This window comes from Nipponia nippon, unplaced genomic scaffold (assembly GCF_047370975.1).
Source record: "Nipponia nippon isolate SJK-2023a ecotype South Korea unplaced genomic scaffold, ASM4737097v1 scaffold_1, whole genome shotgun sequence".
Lineage (NCBI taxonomy): Eukaryota > Metazoa > Chordata > Aves > Pelecaniformes > Threskiornithidae > Nipponia > Nipponia nippon.
The window spans coordinates 51,481,243-51,506,878 of NW_028262290.1; the positions used below are offsets into that span (position 1 = coordinate 51,481,243).

Genomic DNA, 25,636 nt, shown 5'->3' on the forward strand with positions numbered 1-25,636 from the left:
TAAATCTACTCTCCTCTAGTTTAAAACCATTGCCCGTTGTCCTCTCGCAGCAGGCCGTGCTAAAAAATGTCCCCATCGTTCTTGTAGGCGCCCTTTAAGTACTGAAAGGCTGCAATCACGTCTCCCTGCAGCCTTCTCTTCTCCAGGCTGAACAACCCCAGCTCTCTCAGCCTTTCCTCACAGCAGAGGTGCTCCATCCCTCTGATCATTTTTGTGGCCCTCCTCTGGACCCACCCCAACAGGTCCATGTCTTCCCTGTGCTGAGGACCCCAGAGCTGGACGCAGCACTCCAGCTGGGGCCTCACCGGAGCGGAGCAGAGGGGCAGAATCCCCTCCCTCGACCTGCTGGCCACGCTGCTTTCGATGCAGCCCAGGACACGGTTGGCCTTCTGGGCTGCGAGCGCACCCCGCCGGCTCACGCCCGGCTTTCCACCCCCCGGTCCCCCCGGTCCCCCCGCGCCGGGCTGCGCGGCGCCGCTGCGAGGCGGCAGCGCCGCCCCTTTAAGGAGGCGGTGCCCGGCGGCGGGAGCCCGCTGCCCATTGGCGCGGCCGCGGCGCCACGTGTCGCCGCCATGGCCGCCGCCGGCCGGGCCCGCTCAGCGCGGCGTTGGCGGCGGCGCCCGCGGTGACAGATGTATCTGAAGAGGCCGGCGGGCGGCCTCGCCTTCTGCCTCTTCTACCTGGCGTCCTGCTTCACCAACAAGGTGAGGGAGGGCGCGGAGCCGCCCCGGGCTCGGAGGGGCCGGGGGCGGGCGAGGCGGAGGGAGGCTCCGCTGTGGCAGGAGTGGGGGGCTGCGCCTGAGAGGGCGAGGTAAGGGCGGGGACCCAGGAGGAGGAGGAGGAGGAGGAGGAGGAGGAGGGACGGTGCCCTCTGCTGTCCTGCCCTGCTCAGGGAGAGGCGGCCGGCCAGCCAGCCCCTCCGGAGGAGGACTCCCCCACGAGTGAAAAAAACCCTGGTATTTCAGCCCAAAGGCTCGCCGCCGCCCGTCCCCGTGTGCGCTCCGAACTGAGGAGACAGCTGTCTTCTACCGGTCCCGTTTTTCTCTGCGTGTGACATCTTCACCTTCCCGTGACGCGCACGTTTCAGTACTGGCATATTTAGGAGAGTAAAAAGGTGACATCGTATTATTCAAACGAATGAAATGTTAGTTATAGAGCCAGAAATTAATCATAGAATACCAGGCTGGAAGGAACCTCAAGGATCATCTGGTCCAAGCTTTCAAAATTATGCCGCTCTGAAAGCATCAGTGATGCTGGATGTATTTTATTATTGGGTATCTAGCAACCGCCGAGCGCATGTTCATTCACAAAAGAAGATCTGTTAACTGGAACAATAATACCAAGTACCCAAGGGAAAAATCTGAACTATTCAAATCATTGTAGTAGTAGCGAAACAAATATTAACTTCCTTCGACCCTTTGACAGTTTAATTAACCTGCAAATTAAGGACATGAAGTCTCTTTTCCACTGTGCAACTTAATTGCCTGTTGGTGTTGCTGAAAGGCCTAAGCAGAAGGAGAAGCAGGCTGAAGACGGCCACATTGTGAATAAAATTGTACAGTTTAAGCATAGTTTGAAGTAGTTTGTTCGCTCTGGGAGGAGGAGATAGAGTAACTACTCCTTGCTGCCCTATTTGTTAGAGAGTGTGTCCATGTTTCTAGTACAGATTTCTGAAAGAAAATACATTTTTGAAGCAACTAGGGTATGGATTTCCAGAGGAAGAGTTAGAGAAAAGCAGCATTTTGGAGGTGAAAATGAAATCTCTTCTCAGCATCGGCCACTGGTTTCTGTTCAGAGACATTAAGGATGCCCAGAAGTAGACTGAAGTCGAGACATGAAGCAAAGTTCATTGGCAGAGACAATACACGTGATCTGACAGACCGCTAAGAGCAGTGTTTAGTTAAACAGAAAGGGGCTAGAAGAGCTGCCAGACTGCATCATGCATTGGAAAAGGTACTCGGCTTAACTATACTTGAGAGGAAGTTGGAAGGACTTTGGCATAGGGCCTCCATTTTCAAACCTGAGTGTAGGTTTCAGTGTAATAAAGTTAAAAAGAACCCGAACACAGACCTTTCAGTTGTTGCAGGTGGTAGGTAAATGCAAATGGGGGTACAGACAAGTGCAGGTATATCGTCCTGATTTAACACCCATGTGGCAGTTCAGACAAGTGTATGTGTAATGTGACCCTTTGTGAATCAACATGCCTTGTCTCTGTATATCGATGCCAGCTTCTTAGTGACACCTCCTACACCTGAAAACTGGACCTTGCAAACTGCTGAGCACAGTTTCCTCTCTGTTGAAAGCTTTCAGCTTCTCCTTTTGCCATTGACAACTTCTCCTTTTGCCATTGACAACTTCTCCTTTTGCCATTGACAACTTATGCTGGCTTCTGGAAGGAATGGCAGGTACTTTTGCTTTCCTCTGAGGAAACTTCAGTCATTCTTCTCCTTTGCAGAAATAGCATTTATATACTTCATTATGGGAACTTGTTAGGTTCTGATATACACGTCGAATGGCATATGTATTTCTGCCTCATGTTTGCATATATATATATATATATATATAGTGGGAGAAGATACTAGTGTCCATACATGCAGACCCTGACAAAGCATACTAAAGCAATGACACAGAGGCTTTGCTTTTTTTCCCCCCGTGTATTACATCTCCAAAGGGCTTTAAGGACTGCTTAGTATTTTACACAAAATGGTGTGTGAACAATATGTTAGGTCTGTAAGATGAATTAATCATCAAGAGACAATTATGTTAAGATTATTGGTCTTGATTCTGCTAAAGGTTGCCTCTGTCTATGATATGATTTTAATTGACAAGTGCTTATGTCTTTTTGTTCCTGTTAATCCTTTTCCTGTTCAGTGTGATGCATGGAGTGCGCTCAGAAAGTTAAAGAGCAATTCATAAGCAATTCTCTCCGTCGTTCAGTGTGTCCACCCCGTACCTCATGTACTTTAGGGTCTGCTCGTTCCACAGTGACTGGGGCAGCATTCAGCCATTCTGGCATGGGAAGAGAAATTACTGAAAACTTTTTTTTGTCTTTGTATTTTTCTTTATTTTGGTGGAAACTTTTTGTGTTTTGTTGCTCTCGTGATTTTTTGTCAATGTTATAATGCTGTAGGTGTTTGATGTCCATTAATTTGGTATTTGTTTTCCAGTATGTCCTGTCTGTCCTGCAATTTACCTACCCTACCCTTTTTCAAGGGTAAGTACCATTTTAAGAATACAGTTGTTTAAAAAATTACTTTAATCAGTAAATGTCTTGCCATTCCATGATGAAGCTAACTTTAGTACCTCTTGTCATTACTGGCTTTTACTGTCTAGAGAACAGACTTCCTGAAGCCTTAGCAAAGCATTCATTAATATGTCTTGGTTAGTTTTTAAACATTGTGATGGTGACGCAATTAAGCTATACAAACTCCATCGTTTCTCATTTTTCTGAAAGTCTTACGCTTCAGCATAGCAAAGTACCAATTATAGTACAGCCTGTCGTCTTTGGAAATGGCACTCATGGGTGATGTGCTGTTGTGGTGTATTCTTTTGCTATGCTAATGAAAACCAACCTTAAACCCATGTTTAGGCATACACAAATACCATGTTGCTTATTTTCATGCTTAGCCTTTGTTGTAACTCTGCATCACAAGTCACTATCATATCTTAATCATTGTAATGGGAAATTTAATGTTTTGCCAAATATCCGTAGGTACCATCAGTGCTGTTAATAATTTGTGAGACATTTAGTGAAAATCTGGCCTCTTAGGGTCGAGACTTCCCCCGTTTGTTCTTTGGAGATAACGGTAAAGTCTGCAGACACTGGATATCTTTGATTCCTTTACTGCTGCTTAGCATGGCTTATATTTTTGCCTGACATGCAGCCCCAGGACTGCGATCAACTCTAGGAATAATTGCCTTGGGAATCTCCATTTTCTTTGAGTGTACTCAGCTCTATTAAATAAGCAACGGATGCTTTCTTTACTTCTGACACAAACACAGAGACTAGCTCTTGGACAAGGCTTTTATCATATGGTGAAAGGGTTTTGAGTAATGTATGTAAAATACAAGTGTGGTAAATCAACAGTAAAAAGGCATATTTCAATGGCAAGCAGCTGCCTTATGGTATCTGTGTTACCACAGTTATTTCCTTTTTCTATTATTTGGAAATGCATCTCAGCATCTTAATATTTTTCCACAAGTTCTGGCTTTTAAAGGTGACCTTTCCCTGAAAATTATTAAGGGGCTCAGGTGTGCTTTCATTTAGAGCTATGACAGATGAGCAAAGGAAGAGTGTTATTCTCAGTTCATGCTGTTATTGTTTGTTGTCATTGGTTTTGTTCCCTATATAATCTAAGACTATATTGCATAGTGCTAAGCATCTGGAACTGTTACTAACTTCAACTTGTGTCCTTAAAACCTGAGATGAGAGGAAATTCTTCACAATAAATTTGATGGGAATTCATCACTGGCTTGGAATAGGGCACGCTCAAACCTGCAGCAGACATCAGGGATACCTGGCTTTTAAGCTCTCATATGCTCCTCATCTAAAAAGGGTTAAGTGAGCTGTGATAGTAGCGCTGAATATTCATCATGCCCATGTGGACAATGAGCTCACTCTTCTCTGACACTGTCCAATTCTATGTAATACTGCATAGAGTGAATATTTGTTTATTTGCGTATGTGTGAGAGAGATTTTAAATAATTGCTTAAATGCATTGCAATGAATGGGAATAATAAATAAAACCAGTTCTGTACCTGTTACAGATGTTAATGTGATTTAACATTGTCGTACAGTATCTCTGTCTGAACTATGCTAGATGTTCAAGGATTTTCACCCAAGAAACATGAAACATGTCTCTGAAAACCACTAGCTTAAGGAAGAAGGAAGCTAATAACTTATTTTAATGCTTAATAAAAATCAGTGTGCATCACTACTAATTTTAAGTTATCTGCAAGCATTTCTAAGGCCTCATATACTACTTCCGTAATAGACTAAGGAACGCCTTTGTGGTAGGGTAAGTCATTAGACAGATAAGTCAATGCAGAATGTATGTAATTGTTATATACCTTTTCAATGAGAAAACCGCAGTATTGTGGTTTATATGCAAGGTTATCTGTCTGTAAAGATGTTTTCTCTAGAGGCTCTGAACCAGAGGCTCATGCAGCATAATGATGTTATTATTGTTATAGCACTTCACTTGGTGCTTGCTGCACAAGGTGCAGGGGAGGGGGGAAAGCAGTCTGAATTCGAGGGAGTTTGTAATCTAATCCCAGCAGGAATAACTGTGGGAAGTCATAGAGCTAATGTTTGAAACTACTAGGACTACACACATCATCCCTGGGGCTTATTACTTCAGCTGAAGCGAGTCTTTGAATCCTGAAATCATGTTTATTTGTTCTAACAATAACAGTTCATGTATGAAAAGGTACTAATCTCTTGCCACAAACCTTGCCTCACTTGCATCTTCAGATCATCATGGCTGTAACATCACTATTATTATTGTAAACCTCGTGTGGGAAGAGATGATAAAATGGGGATTCAGTAACATGACTAAGGTAATTGTGGTAGGTGATAATTTACAAAACATTTGAAACAGAAGGTGGAAAAAACAGAGTAGTAGACAATTTGGAGGAAATGAAGGCCCACAAAAATGAAAGATTCAAAGGGAAATAGTGGCATCCCTGGTAACCTGGAGAAACGGTAGATAACTAGAGTCATGGGTGTGCTGTGAGAAATTCTGTGGTCATGCTCCACGTGGTTAAAAAGGACAAACAATTCAGATGTGCCCTTTTGTTTCTGTTTCAGGTGGCAGACATTAGTGGGTGGACTTCTGCTTCATGTCTCCTGGAAGCTGGGCTGGGTGGAGATAAACTTGTGTTCAAGGTACTGCGGGGTTTTCGGTATCTGTTAAATACTTATTTTCTGTAGCTGGGTTACGACATAGTTAAGTTGGTTGTGGAAGCTACTAACTTGCTAAACTATCAGTTGGGGGACGGGGGTGTTTATATATGTTCTGCTTCACAGGTGTAGGAGAGATCTTGTGTTTTAGTCTGATGAATGTTCAATGACACACACTTTAACTGATCACTAATATAAAGTGGATTCAATTTAACCTTGGTAAAACAATCGAAAAAGCATAGCCATTAGTGAAAACTTTAAGGATAACTTATCCAACCATCTGTCCACCTCTCTTCCCTGGATTATTTTATAGCATTGTAAGAGAAACCTTGGTAATGTTAGTTAAGAGCATTGTCACACGCTTCACCAAAACCTCAGTGCAGTGAAGTCCACAAACGTGATCTGCCTTTGTCTCTAAGAAGTGTGGCCCATAAATGGGAATCATTCACCCTTGCCTAACTCTAGCATTTATAACCGCACAGCAAGAGCAGCGATTGCAGTACAGGATTGATATAATAATCAAACTCCAAATTAAAAGGTGCTTTGTAGACAAAGATCATCTGCCTGAACTGAGTGTGATGGCAACTCAGAAGAGTCGTCCAGCATAATGTACTCTGCTCAGGTGGATCCATTCTGCAGTATGTAGTGTGATGTATCTTTTTTATTTCGCAAAATGTTACGATTTATAAGATGTGTGCCCACAGCAATTGTTGAATCTCCATCTCTAGAGATATTCAAAACTTTACTGGACAATGACCTGAGTAATGTGACTTGACTCTGAAGCTGGGGGGGATTGGACTAGATGACTGCCAGAGTTCCCTTCTGATGTAACTTTCTTCAGCCATTCTGTATTAGCAAGTGACAACTGATTAATTTTCTGTTTGGGATTCAAACAGTTGGCTTGCAAAACTGAATCTCCCCATTTGGAATAAAATCCTGCATGTATGTTAGAAGAACCACGCTAAGTTCTTTTTCCATGTCCGCGCAAGTGAACATCACCACTGAAACTGAAGTCAAGTTGTAAATGGAAACAGAATTTAGCATCCTATCTTTTATCCGCAGTGTAGATAAAATGAGGATATTGGTGTAAAAGCTGTCAGTTATATTGGTAGAGGTAGGATTAGTGTCCAAACCTTGCTTTAGTGGCAGTTACTGATATATATATTATTATCAAATGTATATTGCTTATGCAGATTTTGTCTTCACAGAACAGTCTAAAGGACAAAGGAATACAGCCATCAGTAACGTCCTTTTTAGTTCAGCTTTTCATCACTAGATACTACTTTTGCTTTAAATTATGAAATTAAAGAAGTTGAATCTTTTTTTAAAGATTGGAAAAGATATTTTCATTTTTTTCAAAACTTGGAAGGCACTAAAGAAAATACTGGACAAGGACCATTTTTTGCTGTTGTAGAGGATGTTTTTATCTAAGAAAAGTTTTGGTGAAAAGTTAGTTTGTGTTTTGACGATGGAGACTTCAGGCCACTAGGTGTCAGCACACTATAGGAAAAGCGGTTAAAATACGTCTTGAGAAACCTCTTCATTAGTTTAGCTAATACAGAATGCCTGTTCTAGAATAGACTGAATGAAATGACCAGAGTTCATTGACATGTTTTGGCTATAACTCAGCCAACTGCTTAAGCATGAGTTTAAATCTGTCTTTCTTCAGAAGAATTAGGCACATGTTTCAATGCTTTGCTGAACTGGACTTGTAGGATGTAGCTCCTGTATTAAAACAAAACCCCCAAACCCGTCCAAAAAACAACCAAAAAACTCCCCAACAAACAAACAGAATGTCTCAAAACTTCTGTCTACCACTTCCTCTCAAGTTCCTTCCCCCTCCAAAGGTGATTTTTCTTAGTACTACCACTGGGCTAAGGACACTTCCCCCCCACCCCTTTTACAGAGTATTGGTCTGTGAATCTATCTGGTTTGGGTTGTTTTGTTGGTTTTTTTTTTGTGTGTGTAGGATACTTAAGAATACCATATCCAGTCCTCAGTCTTGTCATGCTTGAAATAATAAACTGCCACCCATTTGTTTGTTTATTTCCACAAAGTCTCAGTATTTCTGTCATGTGGACCGATCTCATATGCTTTCTGAGCCAGGTCAGGTTATCCCAAAGTGTCTCAGCAGAATTATTTTATTACATAGAGATCGTGACCCTTTGTCTAAAGTCCGGAATACTAGCTTCACAATAAAGACCAAATAAAAACATATTACTTAGAGTAATTTCTCTTAGGTTTTGTGGCTATCCTGATTTTCATCTGCTTCCCCCCAGTACTCCCAGCTGTAAGGGACTCTGTCACCATCATTGTTGCTTCTACAGGGTGAATTGTGACTGCAAAACTTATATCCAAAACAAGGGCTCTGCGGAGCGCAGAGGAATATGTATAGCATCTGTATAATGCTTCCAGTGCTGTGGTCTGCCCAGCTTCTGCCTAACCCTTGTAGGCACGTGAGTCCTATGTGTTCTGATTGGCATTTCTTCTAGTGCTGGATTTTCCCCACAGCTAAGCAGCAGCTCAGAGCCTTGCTTAAACCAAAGCTCCAAAGTGTGGTTTAGGGGAAGCTACCCATTGACTTTAGTGGGCTTTGGACCTAGCCCTACAACCACGAGCTCATCTGTTCTTTTATGTCACTGAGGTTTCCTGTGTTGGCAATACAGTGATGTACATGCAAAATAAGAAGCTACTAATTGGTTTACATACAAGACAGATTGTTGGTGCTGACACGTTACATCAAACATCCATGCATTCTTTTTCAGTGCTGAAATTCCCACTTGGCACCATAAAATTCTACCCTTACGTCATGGAAAAAGCATCTGAAGGCCTTTTCCATTGCACTTCGCAGTATTGCATTGGAGATGAAGATATATTTGGGATTCCTAGAATTTAGTGGTGGGGAACATGAAAGAGTGTTATGTTCTAAATGAAAATTCAGTTTTCATCGTGTGTTCCTTTCATCTTCCCAGCCTTCCTTTCTTCCCTCCCCCTTTCTTCCATTTGTTGCAGTTCCAGTAGTGTGGGGGTATTTTTGTTGGTGTCTGATGTGAACTTGTTGGTAATGGGGTATGACAGTTTTAGATCCTGGTCTTGGTGAAATTCCAGTTGAAGTCAATAGCCTTAAAAGGAACAGTGTTTTTATAAAAAATGATGGTGACTACCCCCAAAAACAGAGCAAATATTTATGCCAGTGAAAGAATCTAAAGATTACTCTGTTTTTGTTACCCTGGGTTTTTGATCAAGTATCTTAGAAAATTATGTATTAAAAAAAAAGAGGAAATGTGATGTTTAGGTTTTTTTCCTTGTCTGTGTTTATATGAATCTTTGGGCATGTTTTGTCTTCATTCAGACTGTTTTGATTTCATCCTTTAGTGGTCTATTTTTCTTGTGTTCCATGAAGTGTGGTAGTGTAGCAGTACCTGTAATTACATTTAAACTCTTACATGCTAGTTGGAAGTGTAATCCAAATTAAGGAACTACAAGTAGTTTGGTTTCGTTTTGAGAACCAGCATTATTCACTAACATTTTCTTGACTTTAGTTCAAAGCTTGGGAGGAGCGAATGGGGGTAGCAGTGTCTTCAGTCCTGGGAAGCCTTTGGACCACGCCTTTAGATCACTGCTACTCCTTTCCTCCCTTACTCAAAATCTTACCTTATTCTCTCTGAAATTTACCACCTACCCGATCCCTTTTTCCCCTGAAGTACCAAGATCAGAAAAGGAAAAGTGCAAATTCTGGAGCCCCTTCTCAGGACTGAAACCTGACCCTGCTGCAATAACCATGGCTAAAAAAAATATCAGATCAATCTGTGATGACTTCATTCCTCCATTAGTTGTCAAACTGCCTCTAGGAGTTTGGCTTAGTCAAAGGAGTATCATTAGGAAATCTCAAGAGACAGGCTCCCACAGAGACAATCTGATCTTTAGGAAGAATCTCTTTGTAAATCTGGCTGAGAAATGAATGCGTGGGTGGGCAAGTGTATTTGTACATAGTGAAAATGTGTGCTGTCTGTGCAAGTATGCCATTTTATGCCTTCATTTGTCAGTTTTTTCTTCTTTCTACAGCGCATCAAGGAAATTAGTTGAAATTTCTCTCCCTTAAAACCAATAAGAGTAATTGCCATGAAACAAACAATTTTGCAGGGAGAGGAGCCAGGGGAAGAGTAAAAGAAATAAAATATATTTGCAGATAGCTCCTATCTGGGATTAGATGAAGTGATTAATTTCTGTCTCAGACTTCTTTACTACCTGGGAAGAATACTGAACAATCAGACAATGAATTTAATATGCACACCTTTGAAATACAGGTGTATGTATACATATTATTATATTCCTTGCAAGCCACTGTTGCCAACTGTATGTAAACAGAATGTGGTGAAGTAATGGGATTTTAATTGTTTTCACAGGTCTGAAATCCTGTCATGGCTTCCTGCTTCGGTACTGTTTGTTGGCATTATTTATGCTGGCTCTAGGGCACTGTCTAGATTGGTAAGAAGCGCACAAGTAGAAGTCAGTTCTTTATTACCTGTACTTTTTATGAGCAAGGAACATTCTCTTCATAGAAGCTGTTTAATGCTGTTCCTGGGTTGGGGGGAAAGAAGGGAGGAGGGGTTTAAATAGTACATATATTGTTAATGGTGCTAGAGCAGCAGTCCAATCCTATGAAGAGTAAAGCAGTATCAAAAAACACGTCCGTCACAGTCCAAAGCACTCAGCATCTCTCCAGAGTACTCAGCGTTTTGCAGAACAGATCCTCAGTGGTCTGAATTGTGCAAGTAGGGAAGAAGCTGAAGAAGCTACTAGCTGTAACTTTGCAAAAGGAGGAATGGGGCTGTGGGATCTGTGGGAAATCCTTCCAGGAAAAGGATGAAAACCATTTCAGTGAGAGGCTTTTGATGCTTTACGGGATTTGAAAAAATAAATTGAAAGTTGGAAAGAGATTGTGAAAAGGGTTAGATTAGTCAGTTTTATGATCCATTTGAATCACAATAACCTACCAAATGTTTAGAGGATATCAAATCTGCTTTCATTAAAGTTGAATGCTTTTTATTTAAATTATGTAGTCTTTCTTAAAAAAAAGAGAAGAAAAAAAGCGGTGACGTGAATTTTTAAAAAACAGCAATGTTTTACTGCTGTTACGCAGTCTGCAAAGCCAGATTCTGCACTAGTTCCCTTCTGCATTCTGTCAGTGCATCTTAATCTGATTCCAGAGCCAGCTCACTCCTGCCAGCTCCTAAACCCCAAGAAGGATCAAAAGGGAATTTTTGACAAGATTCTGCTTGTAGTGATCCCTGGCACACCCCAGTGGAGAGGTAGGGCAGAAAAGGACAGGAGGTCTCTGTCCTCACAAAGAAGGCTGGGGGCCTCAACTTGGACCCAAGTGACCTTTGGAAAGCACAGGCATGTGCTCAGAAGCCGCATGCCTCCAGATTAGCTCTGTCTCACAGTGATTGCATTTACTTCTTCTTGGTTCCTTGTCAAAGCAAGCTCCATTGGGCTTCCCTGGTGCAAATTGAGCAAAGATCCCTAAGGAGAGCCCTGTCTGAAAACAGCAATAAAGCCTTGGCACCAGCATCTTTTCTGTCTGTTCACCTGGAAGGTGTAGGAGGTATGAATCACATCCTCTCTGCTATTTCTTCTTACTTCTTAGTCATCCTGTAAGTTACCGTGTTTCCCTCATGTCCCTGCTCTGGTCATTCAAGAGTGAGATGCACTGGAGTGGCAGAGGGGCTGTGAATGGTTTTGATTTGTATCCCAAACCTTTCTTAAGGAGCATCTCCCATTTTTGAATGTCTTTTTGTTGTACACAAATGGGGATTTAGAGGCCTAATTCTGTGGCCATTTTAGGAGGAAAGACAAAAGGACAAGTAGTCCTAGGCCATGGTTGCTATGTAATGCCTTGTACTGGAGCTAAATTCAATCCTACATAGAAGCTTTACTTACAATAACTTCGCATACAACAATTTTGTGACACAGTGAGAAGGAAAATGGGCTCTCCCAAACTTGTACCTGAATTGGCTCACCTCAGCAGTGTATTTGAGTTAAGTGGGTTTATTCCTAAAGCAGAAATTACGTGCACTTTTTTGATCAAAGCCAGGGAGACCCACTTTCAAACACTCCTGTATACTGGCAGGGCTACAATCTTAATCTCTGGTTGTGCCTCTCCCTGGAGGTGCTGGCAGTCTCCCCTGCCCAGGAGTTCAGGGCTGGAACTGGAGGAGGGCTGCTTAGCCCTGGACTGTGATACATTAACAAAAGTATGCAGAGCTGCGAGGGGAGGTTTGTACAGAGTCTATTCACCCTGCCTGCCCAACCAGTAAACCTTTCTTTGCGTAAGCATTAAGCCCACTCACAAATTTAAGAAATACTTTCATCAAAGACAATAGACATATGGAGAAGGTTAACTGGGCTAGGCAAACTGGAGCCACTGTTGGCTCCAAAACACATTTGGAAGAGCCAAAAGCAGGGAGGAGGAAAGAAAAACCCAGTAAATTGGCTTCACAAAAGGAAAAATGTAAATTCTGCTGTCAACTTTCCTTGTGTATGGTTATTTCTTGTATTTCCTATTATTGTGTCAGGCTCAGGATGCTTATGTTAGATACATGTAGTTTTATGTTCTCAGTTGTACAGCAACGGGGTTGAGAATTGGTTTTCAGAATCGGTGAAGCTGGGGCTGACAACTTCACGCCAGTTTTGTTTGTGTGATTTTCATTCCTTGCTAATTTAGAGGTGTTAAAAGTTATCTTGGTGTAACTGTTGTGTTTATGGATCCACCCAAGTTGTCATTATGACTTAAAATGTTTAATTAGTGATGCTTATCCAGCTTTATGGGAATGAAAAGAAAAATCCAGAAAATACAGATTTCTGAATACGAAGTCAAATTTAAGAGATATTTGCTGATTATATCACCTGATACTTAAAAGGCATGGACATCACTGAGAAATTAACTCATTCTCTACTCATGTGATTTAAATACTATACACAAGTAGGGAAATACTGCTTCCTAAAACTGCCTTAGTCTTTAGATTATCTTAATTGGAGCAGAGAATTGCTTGTTTCAACTGTCTGAGAGATCATGGATCTGATTTGGAGAAAGTATTATGGACCACTAGTTCTGGTTGGGTTTGCCTGGGGCAATGGGTGTTTGATTCATTATTGTTATCATTGAGGTTTGTTTCTTAATGATTTCATGTTGGGATGGTGTCCAGATACCTCAGTGGGTATAATTTCAACATCACTTCTGTATGAACTATTAATTTCTACCCTAATTTCAGGCAGCGCTTCCTAGCAGTAACTGAAAGCAATCATTTGAAATCATCTTGCCCGTAATTCTGTTGCTAGGAGTCACCCTGTATTCTTAGTAGCAGTAGACAGAGATGGGAAAACTAATGAGAAATGTTTACTGTGGAGGCTGCAGATATTTGAAGAGAGAAACAAAACTAGAGGCAGAAACCTGCAGCAAATCTCACCGAGGCAGCTGTGTACAAACAAACTGACTGAGCACTCGAAAGTGGGAGAAGCAGCAAGCAGGGTCTGCATTTAAAGATGCCCCGTGTCATGTAATGGTGATTGGAATGGATCTAAGTCCCTTTTAGGAGATGTGGCATGGGTTTACAGCTTAAAAAACAAACCAAAACCCAAAAGCACAAACATGTGGGACAGCTGTCCCTAAGAATGCCCCTTCCTATGTGTGTGACTGTTCTGGTTTGATTTGGGCGTTTTCGTTCTCTCCCAATGGCAGCCAATCCCGGTGTTCCTCACCATGCACAACACGGCAGAAGTTATAACCTGTGGGTTCCAGAAGTTTGTGCAGAAAGAGGTAATTGATCTATTAACTGATACATTCAAGGTACCTCCTGTGATCTAATTGCCCTGCAACAAGACACCTAATTTCTTTTAATATGGGCATTAGTGCCATGTGCTTTTCTAGTCTCGCTGTGATAACTAGTCATTAATGAGACCCAGAGAGCGCTTTGCTGCTGACAAGTATCTATATTGATGTTTTCTTTTCTTCTTTAGCTGATGAAACACTGCAAATGTGTATCAACAGTTTGATCTGCATTTTTAAGACTGGCTTGGTCTTGCTTGTTTTTTCCTTTTGAAAATTAGTATCGCCTCTCTCTCATGCCCCATGTAAGAATCTCATTGTTTGAGCTGAGAGGGAGGAGGACTGGGTCCTTAGATCTAACCAGTTTAATATATGTAGTATTTGATTTATTGTATGATTATAGATAGATCACATGTCCACATGAAATGCAGGAAAAACAGTGCATTTTTGGATTTGTTTTGAATGCTTGAGAATCTGTCCCAAGACCTGTTGAAGTCAGGAGTGTAATTCCTGCTCCCTTTAGTAAGAGCTGGGTTTGTTTCTCTCAAACTGCATTGGGGATCCTTCTTTTTAGGCTATGAAATGCTTTTCTAATTAACCAGAGAGCTGCTGTGTGAGGTAACACTGGGAAATCGTTCATCACAAAGTCATTTCTACAGTGGCCCGTGGCTTGCTGTGGAAGGAATCTTCCATTCATTACCTCTGTTGTGTATATAGAAGACAAATAAATGGCCCACGTTTGCTACTCCTAACAAACTGAAGAGGTCACTAAGGTTATGCCTGAGGGACATAGCAGTGTGTACCATGGCATGTCCCTGTGGCATTGTCCTCTGATTAGTGTCTCTGTCCAAGTGTTTCATATTTTCCTTCTAGCTCACATGTTTATGTCTCCTCTTTGGAAAACAAAAGCACTATGGACAAGGATAATGCGAACACAGGTCTTGCTGGGAAGCTTCTGGAGACTAATTTTGGACCAAAGGATTGGGAAACTCTCATGAGTTTAGACCAAGACTGAGTTTGCTGGGGTAGTACCTAATTAATTAAGAATACTCAATATTTGAGTACATACAATACATAGTTCTGGTATAGTTCAAGTTAAGTTTGAGGACCAGGTATAAAGTTCATGTCTGGTTTTAGGTTTACCTGCTGGTAACTAATCTGAGAACATAAATAAAGTTGAAATATGCTGATGTGTAGTCCTGGTTCTCTTTTTGAAATTAAATTTGCTAAGAAGAGCTCAAACATGATGGGGTGTTGAATGTTGCTCACTGGATTTTTAATGTGTTTTGGTGCAGCGCGATCAGCTGTCATCACTTTCCTGTTTTTGGAAGGAGAAAGCACTATTTCACCATTTTTATTTTTAAATTTTAATTTTTTTAATCGTACTTTCTTTTTTACAGCAGACCTCTCATCTGAAAGTCTGCAGGTAAGCTTTTAAAACTGCTCAGATTCAGATTCAGACTTGTTTTTGCTCCAGCTTCTGTATTTGCTTCAGATAATGGCACACCAGAACAATGAAGAATGTAAGGCATATTCCCGTGGGCAGCAAGCCTAAATTGCAACACAGGAGTAATTAAATATTTTTAAAATGTATTTTCCTTTTTTTTCTTTAACAATTGCTTAGAGACATTTTTTTTGTCCTTATAAAAATAAAAAAAGCCAGAAGGCCAGTCTTCCTGAATAACAAAGCAGTGCTTCTAAGTATGTTTTTGGAAAGGAGATAGAAATCAGGTTTGAAGTTCCAGTGGGTAATCTTAAAAAGTAAGAGAAAGATAATTAATGTGATAGAAAATAGCTAAAAATGCCTTTCCTAAGAAAGAAAAGGTGAGGATATCCAGTTCTGCTAGAATCATTCCTATTAAGCTACACAACATACCAACCCTCATTGGCCCTAATTGTTTAGGCTTCAAAAAGGAGATAGAAAGGGACGAACAGAACTCAGCTGGTCATGTATTAAAAGTTTCATTCTTCCCCCTCCCCTATCCCCTTGAAGAACGCATATTTGCTGTCCACATTCTGTAATATTTTAGCTGTACTTGAAGAGGATGGTGTTGGGTTATTATTTAGCGTACTTAGAGGCACCATCTTCCTAATTTCTTCTGGTTGTTTCCATTATCTGACTTACTGTGGCCTTGTTTTCACCACTGGGTTATTGTCAAGGACACTAGGTTTTTTATCTTCTTTATTCTGTCTTTTCCTATGCCCCTAGAGAGCAGGAAAATAAGCTGCAAAAGTGAATGTTTGTTATTATTAATAGTGACAGTCCACAGAAATTCCACATCAGTGTATTCAGTGTAGCCTGTAGAAATACTGACTCAGCCACAGGTTAAGAATTTATTTAGTCCAAATCAGTGGACTAGGGGAGGACTTGTGCTGTCCTTAAGCCATTTCTAGCATGATACCACTCACTCCCACTTTGTTCTGCATTCTGGAGTTACACCATAACTTTTAATGGAGTCACCTCTGCTGGAATTGTTGTAAGAGGCAGTTCGCCTTAATGAAAGAACTTTTTGGTAGCCATTCACAGCCAGAAATTGGTTGATTTTGGCTTTCTGAAGCAGCCTAGGGAAGCCAGATGGCAAGTGAAGAATAATATTCCCTATCAAAAAACTTGTTTTCATCACTACTGAGATGTTTTGTGCTGTTTCTCTTCTCATACAACTTTGTTGTGTGTGAGTTATGAAGAATGCATGATGTAAAACTTAATATTGGTGGCAGAAATTACTTTTTAAATATGGAATAAAAATTAAACAAATGAAATGTCAGAGTACAATTGAGTGGAATTGCCTCTACTTTGCTGAGAGTACAAACCCAGATTGTGAGCTTTTAGTCTCGTTTGTTTTTTTTCCTTCTCCACAGTGTGCTGTTCCTCCTGGTAGCAGCAGTGTGCCTTCCTTTATGTGACACACAGGTGAGCTCTGCTTTGTGAAGCAGCTCTAGTTAGACCTTGATATCTTGTTAGCATATGAGGGATGCAGCTTTTACTTGTAAGCTAGGGTGGGCTTCCCGCGAGGGAACTGTAAATGTTGCCTGTTGCTATGTTGTAGTCTTGCTGGTTTTAATGTGTTTGCATCATGGTAAAACCTCTGAGCAGTGTAGACGTGCATCTCTTCGGTGAAGCTGGTGGCTGGGGAAACCAAGGTTTAACTTCATATAGGGCTTAGAGCAAATCATTTAGGTTTGAATTAATTGCATGTACTTTCAGGAGGTTGCTAAATTAGCTTTGTAATCACTCTACACCCTTTCTGTAGCTACTGGAGAAAGAAAGGAAGTACCTCCAGAGAGTAGCTCAGTCCAGCAAAGATCGATTCCTTGGAGGTGCTTTTCTCTTTCGGAGATTTAGGAAGGCTGCTTCCTTGTTTTAGATACTTTAGTTCATGTCTGAAGTCAGGTGGGATGAATCTAGGAATTTGTCTGGATGCATCTGATCGAATGTAGTCATCAGAAGTGTGGCACCTGTGCTAGCTCCCTTCATAGTCCATGGTGCAGAGTAGGAAATTCTGGTGTATAATTCATCTCCCCTGAAAGCAGACATCTAAAATATGCCAGGTGAATTCCTCTCCAAAATGTTTATTTTTCCCCATTGATTGTGAAGACAGCCTACCTTGCTCACAGGCAGATGTCTCTTTAAAGCACTCTTTTGGATACTCGGTGGTTAGTGAGAGCCTTGGGGAGAGAGACTGCTTAGCTGCTGCAGGGGCTGAGAGGGCAAAGGAGACAAGACAAAAACCTTAGTGATGTTCCTCTGATTCTCTTGCCCCTCCCTGACTGCCAATACACGACTAAACAGACTGGGGTCCATATTTAAAATGGTGTACTTACCTGAAAGAAATAGAGCTATCCTTGCCAAGACTAGTTGAGAGCCTGGGTGACTGGTATATGCCAGGTCTCTAAGCAGGACAGGAAAAACTTTAGTCTTCTTAGTCTTCTTTAGTCATCTTCTCCTTCTTTGTAGCATAGCTCCCACTCGCTGTACTTGCTTTGTGAAGTTAACCGCAGGGAAATAGCGATACGTATATTTACATGAATTATTTATTTTACATTTATTTATGTAGATGTTCTTTATTGCAGTTTGATCCAAACGGTTATTTCTGGGCTCTAATTCACTTGGTCTGTGTTGGTAAGTCATTTTCTTTTGCAAAAAGAATTAGGAAGAGTAAATGGGATGGAGAAGCAAATCAGCTTTATTATGAAGTTACTGATATTTAAGGTTCTTGATGTAAGAAACACTTGGAAAGAATGAAGAAGCTCAGTAAAGATAAGAAAGTGTATTCCTTTTATAGCTTTTATGCTGAAAACAACAACAGAATAAACTAGATATTGCAGTCAGTTAACAGTAGATGAGAAAATGTATGTACAATTTTAATCAGCACTAAGCTTTTCTGGGAGTTTTTGATGGTTGCCTACTAAGAGACACTTCTTTCTGAGGGGAAAAGAAACATGAAAAAAACCAAGCAATAACTTGTAGTTGGAGCTTTATTGCACACACTGATTTTATTTAAAAACTGACAAAAATATTCTAAAATATCATGGAATATGCTCCCAGAGGAAGGATGTTGAAATGTTGGGGTTTTTTAAGCAATCATATGCATTTTTAAACATTTTTAACAATTAGTTGCATGACTTATCGGGTTTTCTTTTGTCTTTTTCAGACTAAACATTGATTTGGATAAATCATAATTCTTCCGTGAAAAGCTAGAAACAGTCAGACACAGAAAATCTGAAGAAAACAGGAGTAGTAATTTTTAACTAGGAGATTTGTGTCTTTTGGAGCATTAGGCTGGATAATAAGGGACTTGTAATTGGTTGTTAGCTGTCCTATAGACTTAGCGAGTGACTCATTCATATGTTAAGTCTTGTCTGCAAATTAAGGATGATTCCTTCTTTATTTTGTCTATTCATACTGTAAAATTTTTAGGGCAGAGGTTATGTGTTTATATGTGTTTGTGTCTAGGGAGGTCTAGAGATCCCACAGGAAAATGTTGTTAACATACAAATAAGAAATATTTTTTTTTCCTTTAGGAAATGTTATATGGTAAACATTTCCTCATTTAGATAAAACAAAAAAAGTAAGGATTTTTCACTTCAAATACTTGTTTGCTGTAATGAGTGATGTTACTGCTTTCTCAAAGCCAAGAGGTCTCATTTGTCTCACTGCTAGGCCATGGAGGTGGAAAGCTGCTTAGAGAGTCTTCAGGAGACCTTTTCTGTGTGCTTGAAACATGTAGGAAGTGCCAACATAACGTTTATGCTCAAAATATGGCTTCTTTCCATTTCTCTTGTTTTTGAGAGAAAGTTGTTGATATGACTGTTGAGGGTTTATTGTGTAATTAAATTTCCTATCAACTAACACAGAATAAAGATGCTGCAAGAAAGGGCAAACGGATGAACTAACTTATCATACGGTTAATCAAGACAGAGCATTAGAGAAAGGATATGTGTTCTAACCTTCAGCTTGGCTAATGGTGGCAGAATTGAGGACATCTGTTACATAGTATTCTACTGGATTTGCTTTTCATGTTCTGGTTTTCTTTGTGAATCAAAAAAAAAAAAAAAACAAAACACAAAGCCTTGAAGAAAGGGTCTGAAAAAATAGAGCCTGAAGCTGTATTGTTGCTTCCTGGAGTGCTTAAAGCTTTTCCCAGAATAGAAATGGGAGCTAACCAAGGGGTGGGTAGGTCAAGAATGTAAAGAACCCTGAGACCCTACAGCTGAGGGAACTCTAAACAGCAAAGACAGCTCAGAGCCAACAGCTGTAGGGGTCTACATAGATGAACACACCATAGAAGTTACCCAAAAAACAGGGTGGGCTGAGGAACCCACTCTGCGACACTGTTCTGTGTGTATTTACACGTACGTGTACACACACACACACACTCTCCTTTGTAGTTGCCGTGAGCTAGGAGTTGTCTCTTCTTCAGAAGGACTAGCAGAAACACATAGCATGACACTACTCTGAGATGATAACACTTTGAAAACCATTGATTTGAAGCGATAGGTTCATTTTACTCATGGTTTAGGCATCCTTTGTGCCGTGTTGCTAAACTGTAATTCAGAGGAGTTCCATGTCTGCCGGTACCACAGCCAAACAAGCTGTTGTTTGTCAGCATGATTGCATGTTATGGCAATTACACATGTCATTTCAATTACAGGGGCTTACAAAATATTTCACAAGTTGTGGAAACCCAGCTCTTTAAGGTAATGTGTTTTCATATTCTTTTAAAAAGAAAGAGATTGCTATCAGAGAGGGTTAGAGACACATCTGTGTAGCAGTCAGGTAAACTGTAGGGATCTCTGCATTATCAGCGTGAGCTGGGCCGCTCTTGGTTAATCATTAATGACTTCTCTTGCAAGAGGAGTCTTATTTATTGTTGATAACAATAGCATGTGGTTATTGATAGCTACACTGCTAACTTGAACACTGAATTAGTTTTAAACAGTGTATTATCAAAGGATGATGACTCAGTCCTGGAAGAAGAACCCCTAATTATTGGCACAGGCATGAAGAGGAAATGTTAGTTTGTGTTAGCCTTGAAAGCCGCATGGTTTGAATCTGTCAGTATCTCCCTTTGCGACACAGTCTCAAAAGTGTGTAGCAGCTGGTGAGTTGCCGCAGGACTGGAATGGCCGAGTACCTTAAAAACCTTGAAACCTCGCACTAATCCTATGTGCATGTTAGAACTTCAGCCAGATGATAGTTGTGTTGAAAGCAGGTGGCGTTACATGTTCACAGTGTCTATAATCTGCAGTTGTCTGGATGGATGGAGATGGATATGTTGCCACTGTATGTTATGTATATGTACATAATACATGTGTGTATAGGATATGGATGAGCTCATTTATTTCAAAACCATTTTCTGTCTGTGTTTAAAGGGTCTAAATTTTAGTCAGTCTCACTTTATCTTCACTTCAAATGAGACTCCCACTGACACAGTAACAACAGAAATAATGGGGAAATGATATGTAAATTAGTATGCTGATTAATATATTGATAATATTATAATATTAATAGATTATGGTTATAATGTATATAATTATAATATAATGTTAGTGTTACCTAATTACAACATTGTGCCATACATTATATAACATTAATATTATGTAATATTACAGTGTTATAGTACTACCTAATATGCTGATCTCTTATACCAAATTAACTGCATTACTAAAAGAACACCTTTTTTTCTTTCCCTCTTTCAGTGATCTGGACCAACAGTACATCAACTATGTATTCAGGTAAAATGAATAAGTCTTTGATACACCATAGCTGGTTTTATGTGGTGTATGTTTTCATTTTCAACCGTGGCTTGTTTAGGAAACTCATAGCTACCACTACATAAATGTATTTATTTAGCAGGACATTCACTGAAAGAACAGTGCTAAGCTGAATGACTTAGCAGCTGAATTTTTTTGGCTCTGCTTGTAGGTGTGCATGCCAATATACACCTGGGGAGGTAACGAGGTGTTGATTATGAATTTTTTAATCACCATGTGCACAAGTGATCTATCGTTTCCAGAAATAATATTTACAGAGTAACTCCCTGGCAATACCCCACTTCAGAAAATAAAACTTGTACAAAATTGCCAGAAGGAGAGGTAGTGATTACAAAAGTACCATGTGCAAAGAACATGAGCAGTAACCAATTGTTCAGAGTGCCGTTAGTGGGATTGAGTAACTCAGAATTTCAGTTGTTATTCTGATTTGGAGATATAAAAGTGGCTTGTTATTTTGTAGTTAGTGAAAGAGCCTGAGTCACTGATCAGACTCCCCTGTGGTTTTTTATTTAAAAAAAAGTCAGTCCTTTCCTCAAAGAGCCATATAAGCCAGAACATTCGGTATGCATGGTTTCCGCTAGATTTTTGTGAGGTATATTTGAAATAAGATATTTGAAGTAAGATATTTGAAGTAAGATATTTGAAGTAAGAGGTATAGAGACTTTACTAGATTCTCCTCCATCCATAATAACATCTTGTGTATGTTGACCTTTTTTCTTGAAATGGGAGCTAAAGTTGTATGGGAACACTATTCAGTATGGATGCTAAGTTCTAAGAAAGGATGGTCAAAAGGAAAGAAAGAGAGAGCAGAAGTTAGGAAAGCATAACAAAAGTGAAGTTGTGCTTGTCCATTTGATTAGATGGATGTGTGCTCTTGTCTGACCACATTAAAGATCCTTGATAGGAGCACATCAGGGACACCAGTGTAGGAGAGTTACTTCACTTCAATTCCCATTTATCTTGTGAGCATCATCAACATGATAATACTGTGTATCTCTTTCTCTCTTAGTCCAATCAAATCTCATATTTCCATAAATATTGCTTATTTATGTAAGACTTGTGATTTTCCGTTTGTATGATTCCAGTGCCTACTCACCAGCGTCCCATGCATTGACAATATCTGAATACCAGTTTGCTTGAAGTAGGCTCTTGTTTAAGTCAGTTATTTTTTTCCATCTACTACGAAGTGCAAAGCAAATCAGTTGTACCCAAAGAAGGTGGTTGTGTGTACTGAAAGTATAATTTTGAAGAATTCATCCTGGAACTTACAAATATGCTGCTGTGTGCAGAAATAATCCATGAAGTCTTGAATGAGCTGTAGCTATTTGTCTGTGGTGAAGGGAGAATCATGAAACAAGCAGTAAAATCAATTGATATTTCATTTGGCACCTGCCTGACTGTGGCTCTCAGTTGTCATTTTAGTTGAAAACTGTATCTGGGCCTGAACCTTTAAATTCAGATTTTGGCTGAAGGTATTAATTTTGCAGCTTTGATTGAAAAGTCAGGGCTGGGTTCCTGCTGTGTTAGTTGATGGTATCCTTTGAAGTTGTGTCCAGCAGAGAGCAGGAGTTCCACATTACATGGAAAATATGATTATTGATTTAAAGGCTTTTGAAAGGGAGAAGCTTCTCGCTAAGGAGCTATGAGGTGCAGTGGTATGTATTTTAAAACTGTTCTTTAAAAACAAAACAAAAAAAAACCAACAAAAAACCAACAATGGAATTATGCAGATTGGAAGGTGGCTTTTTTAGCATCTGCTTAAAAGCAAAAATGTGTTATGAAAGCTTGCAAAGATTTTCACCATTAAGGGGCTTAAAGGTCAGTGTAGCTTGCAAGATGATAGTGCAAAGCCCTTGCTGGAAAACAGCTGGCTTAGAGGAGGTAGAAGACTGGATGCTTATTTGTTTGGCTTGGGTCTGTGGATATCTATATGTCTATGTATCTATATATGTATGTATGTATGTATATATTTCTGTGTGTTAGAGAAGCTCACAGTCCATAGCATTTGAACCTCGTCTTGTCTAAGGAAGACAAATAATACCATGGGCAATGGGATGTGACATATCATTTCTTTTAGAGTTTTGTTTTGTCATAAGAGTGGGTGATGTTTGAAAGGGTGTGAAATTTAGCGGAAGCTCTCTCCTTGTTTGTGACCACCATGACATGCCACTGCCATGAAGGTCCTCCAGTGTCTAATGGGGCTGGCATCTTTCTGCTGCTGAAGGCACTGGCAGGGTTTGTCTCTTTGTGAGACCTCTGCGCATGTAGTTATCTTGGAGATGGCTGCCACTTCCCAAATTTGGATGAAGCTGGTCAGCATGTTTGAGAGCTGTGTAGAGCTATGTATGTACGTGTACACACAGCTTTATTGCACAAGCTTAATTTCTGTAGAAAACAGTGAAAAGTATTTTTAAATCACACTGGGTAGAGGGCATTTTACTCTGAACATTCTCTGAATGAGCGCTAACTCCTCGCGGGCAGTTCTGGGTCAGAATTACTGTAAATGTGTGAGTATCTCTGTCAGAGGGTGCCCAGCACTAAATTTGGTGATTTAGCAGGTGTTAAGGTATATGCTGCTGCTTCTACTCAGGGCTTCTTGAGGACTGTTTCAGGCATGACAGGATCCCAGTTCCACCTCCAGAACAGGACAGTCTAATGTGTACCAGTGGTCTTGTCTGTACGAGTATGATTCTATGATTTATGAAGGAACTTGCTAGTGTGCTATCAGTCCAACTTTCTCATCTTAGCACTGTTATCAAGAGGCCTTTATAGCTTCTTATTTCTAACCTAGATCAGACTGCTGACATGCAGCTGTGTGGGGAAGAGAAAACAGCTGTGTGGGCACAGCCAGATAGTGTTTAGAGTCATAGAATCGTTTAGGTCGGAAGAGACCTTTAAGATCATTGAGTCCAACCGTAAACCTAATGCTGCCAAGTCCACCACTGAACCATGTCCCTAAGCACCACATCTACATGTCTTTGAAATACCTCCAGGGATGGGGACTCAACCACTTTGCTGGGCAGCCTGTTCCAGTGCTTGATAACCCTTTTGGTGAATAAATTTTTCCTAATATATAGGAAAATATAGGAAAATATATAGTTTTGTTACAACAGAGGCTCTTCAAAGCGTTTCTATTCAGTATGAAAGCACAGTTGTACTCTGAGTGTAGAGACTGCCTGGATAGAGCAGATTAAAAGTTTTGCCCCAAGCTACTGGATGTTAGAATCTACCAATATGTTAGATTAAAAAAATATATATTTAGATTAAAAAGAAACATTAACTGTATTGGCTCTGTTGGACACTTCCAGAAGTGCAACCAAAATTGGCAAAGTCTCCTAACATATGCTGTCCCTACATGCCATGCACTGTTTCTTGTTTTAAAACCTGGAATAATTTGGGAGGGGAGAACTTCTTAAGCAAATGTACATGAACGGGAACTTTCCAGAACCAAACAGATCTGAAGAAATATTTGCTGATGTTGAAAGTGTGGCGTTCTTCTCACTTCATCACTTACAGCATGATTATTCAATGGCTTTTAAAAAAGGAGCCAGACCAGGAGCAAGTGTAGGAGGGAAAGCGGAGCTGTGCTATGCAGAGGAGGGAGGGGTGATGTTGCTTCTCAGTGCCCAACCCCGTCCTGTTCATCCGTCTCCCATGTGTTTAAGTGTGCGGGGTGAGGAGCAGGGGGAAGAGGGGAAATGTACTTCCAAGAACCTCCCTCTAATCCTCCAGTCTTGTTCCCACCACCTTTTTTTACTGCAGTATTGTATTTCGCTGCACTCTGACTTCTGCATTAGTGTTCTACTTCCTAGTGTTTTTTTCCAGTAATCTTGCCTTTTCTTTTATTCCTTTCCAGTCCCCCACCTTTTATCAAGGAGGGAGCCAGATTTCTCCCACCTCAGCTAGCTGGCAAGGGGTAGCATGAGAGAGGGGGTAGTAATGTCTACCTGGCATGTTGAGGGATAGATAATATGTCTTAGAAGTGGGTCACGGCCCATCTTGAGCTTTCTGCTATGCTGAGGCAGGTAGAGATATGTTACTTCTTGTGGAGAACCTGGAAGAAAGTTTCAGTACATCCCAGTATCTGTCACCGTCTGATACGTGTTCATGAAGGCATGCCAGATAGCCTAGCAGTCACTGAGGAGAAAACAAGAGGCTTGTTGCGGGAGAGTTTCAAATGGTGAATAAATGGCACTGACAAAGGTGTGAGGTAAAGGCTCTACTCTATGCAGCTAAACTACGCCTGGCTTCTGGAAGAGCTGCTAATCTGTCACTTTTGTGAATTAAAAAAGCTGCAGTGGATTTTCTGCAATAGGGAAGGGCAGCTTTGCAGGCATAAATTGCTGTTCTTGCTGACAAAACCTCTTTTTAGCCAGAAAGAAAACCACAGGTGACCCAGCCCTCAGTATTGAGTACAGGGGAAAAAGAGAGGAGCAGAGAAATCTGGCACAGGGATTTTGGTTTTGCTGCAGCCTGATGTCCAGGCTGTCCTGCTGGAAACCTCTGAATCCCTAATCTGGTTTTACAACATTATGGTGTCTTTTCTACTGATGTTCTGTTCAGAGCAGAGTTACAGCATAGCTTGAATGCCATCTAACCTATTTGCTTTAACCTGCCCCGCACTTCACAAA

General features: G+C 40.6%; 1 protein-coding gene across 4 annotated transcripts in view; it reads left to right on the forward strand.

Moving 5' to 3' along the window:
- Positions 1-556: 556 nt before the first annotated feature.
- SLC35D4 (solute carrier family 35 member D4) overlaps positions 557-25,636 on the forward strand; it is a 58,307-nt gene continuing 33,227 nt past the window's right edge. Inside the window, exons 1-10 of one of the 4 annotated variants that reach the window (XM_087755043.1) lie at positions 557-704; positions 3,168-3,214; positions 5,810-5,887; positions 10,309-10,390; positions 13,644-13,721; positions 15,131-15,156; positions 16,590-16,641; positions 17,802-17,850; positions 19,883-19,928; positions 20,931-20,966. In XM_087755043.1, coding sequence (XP_087611169.1) covers positions 633-704; positions 3,168-3,214; positions 5,810-5,887; positions 10,309-10,390; positions 13,644-13,721; positions 15,131-15,156; positions 16,590-16,641; positions 17,802-17,850; positions 19,883-19,928; positions 20,931-20,966 — 566 coding nt within the window. In that variant the 5' untranslated portion in view covers positions 557-632. The remainder of the gene's footprint in view (positions 705-3,167; positions 3,215-5,809; positions 5,888-10,308; positions 10,391-13,643; positions 13,722-15,130; positions 15,157-16,589; positions 16,642-17,801; positions 17,851-19,882; positions 19,929-20,930; positions 20,967-25,636) is intronic. The other 3 variants (XM_087755050.1, XM_087755067.1, XM_087755059.1) reach the window with 3 other exon arrangements.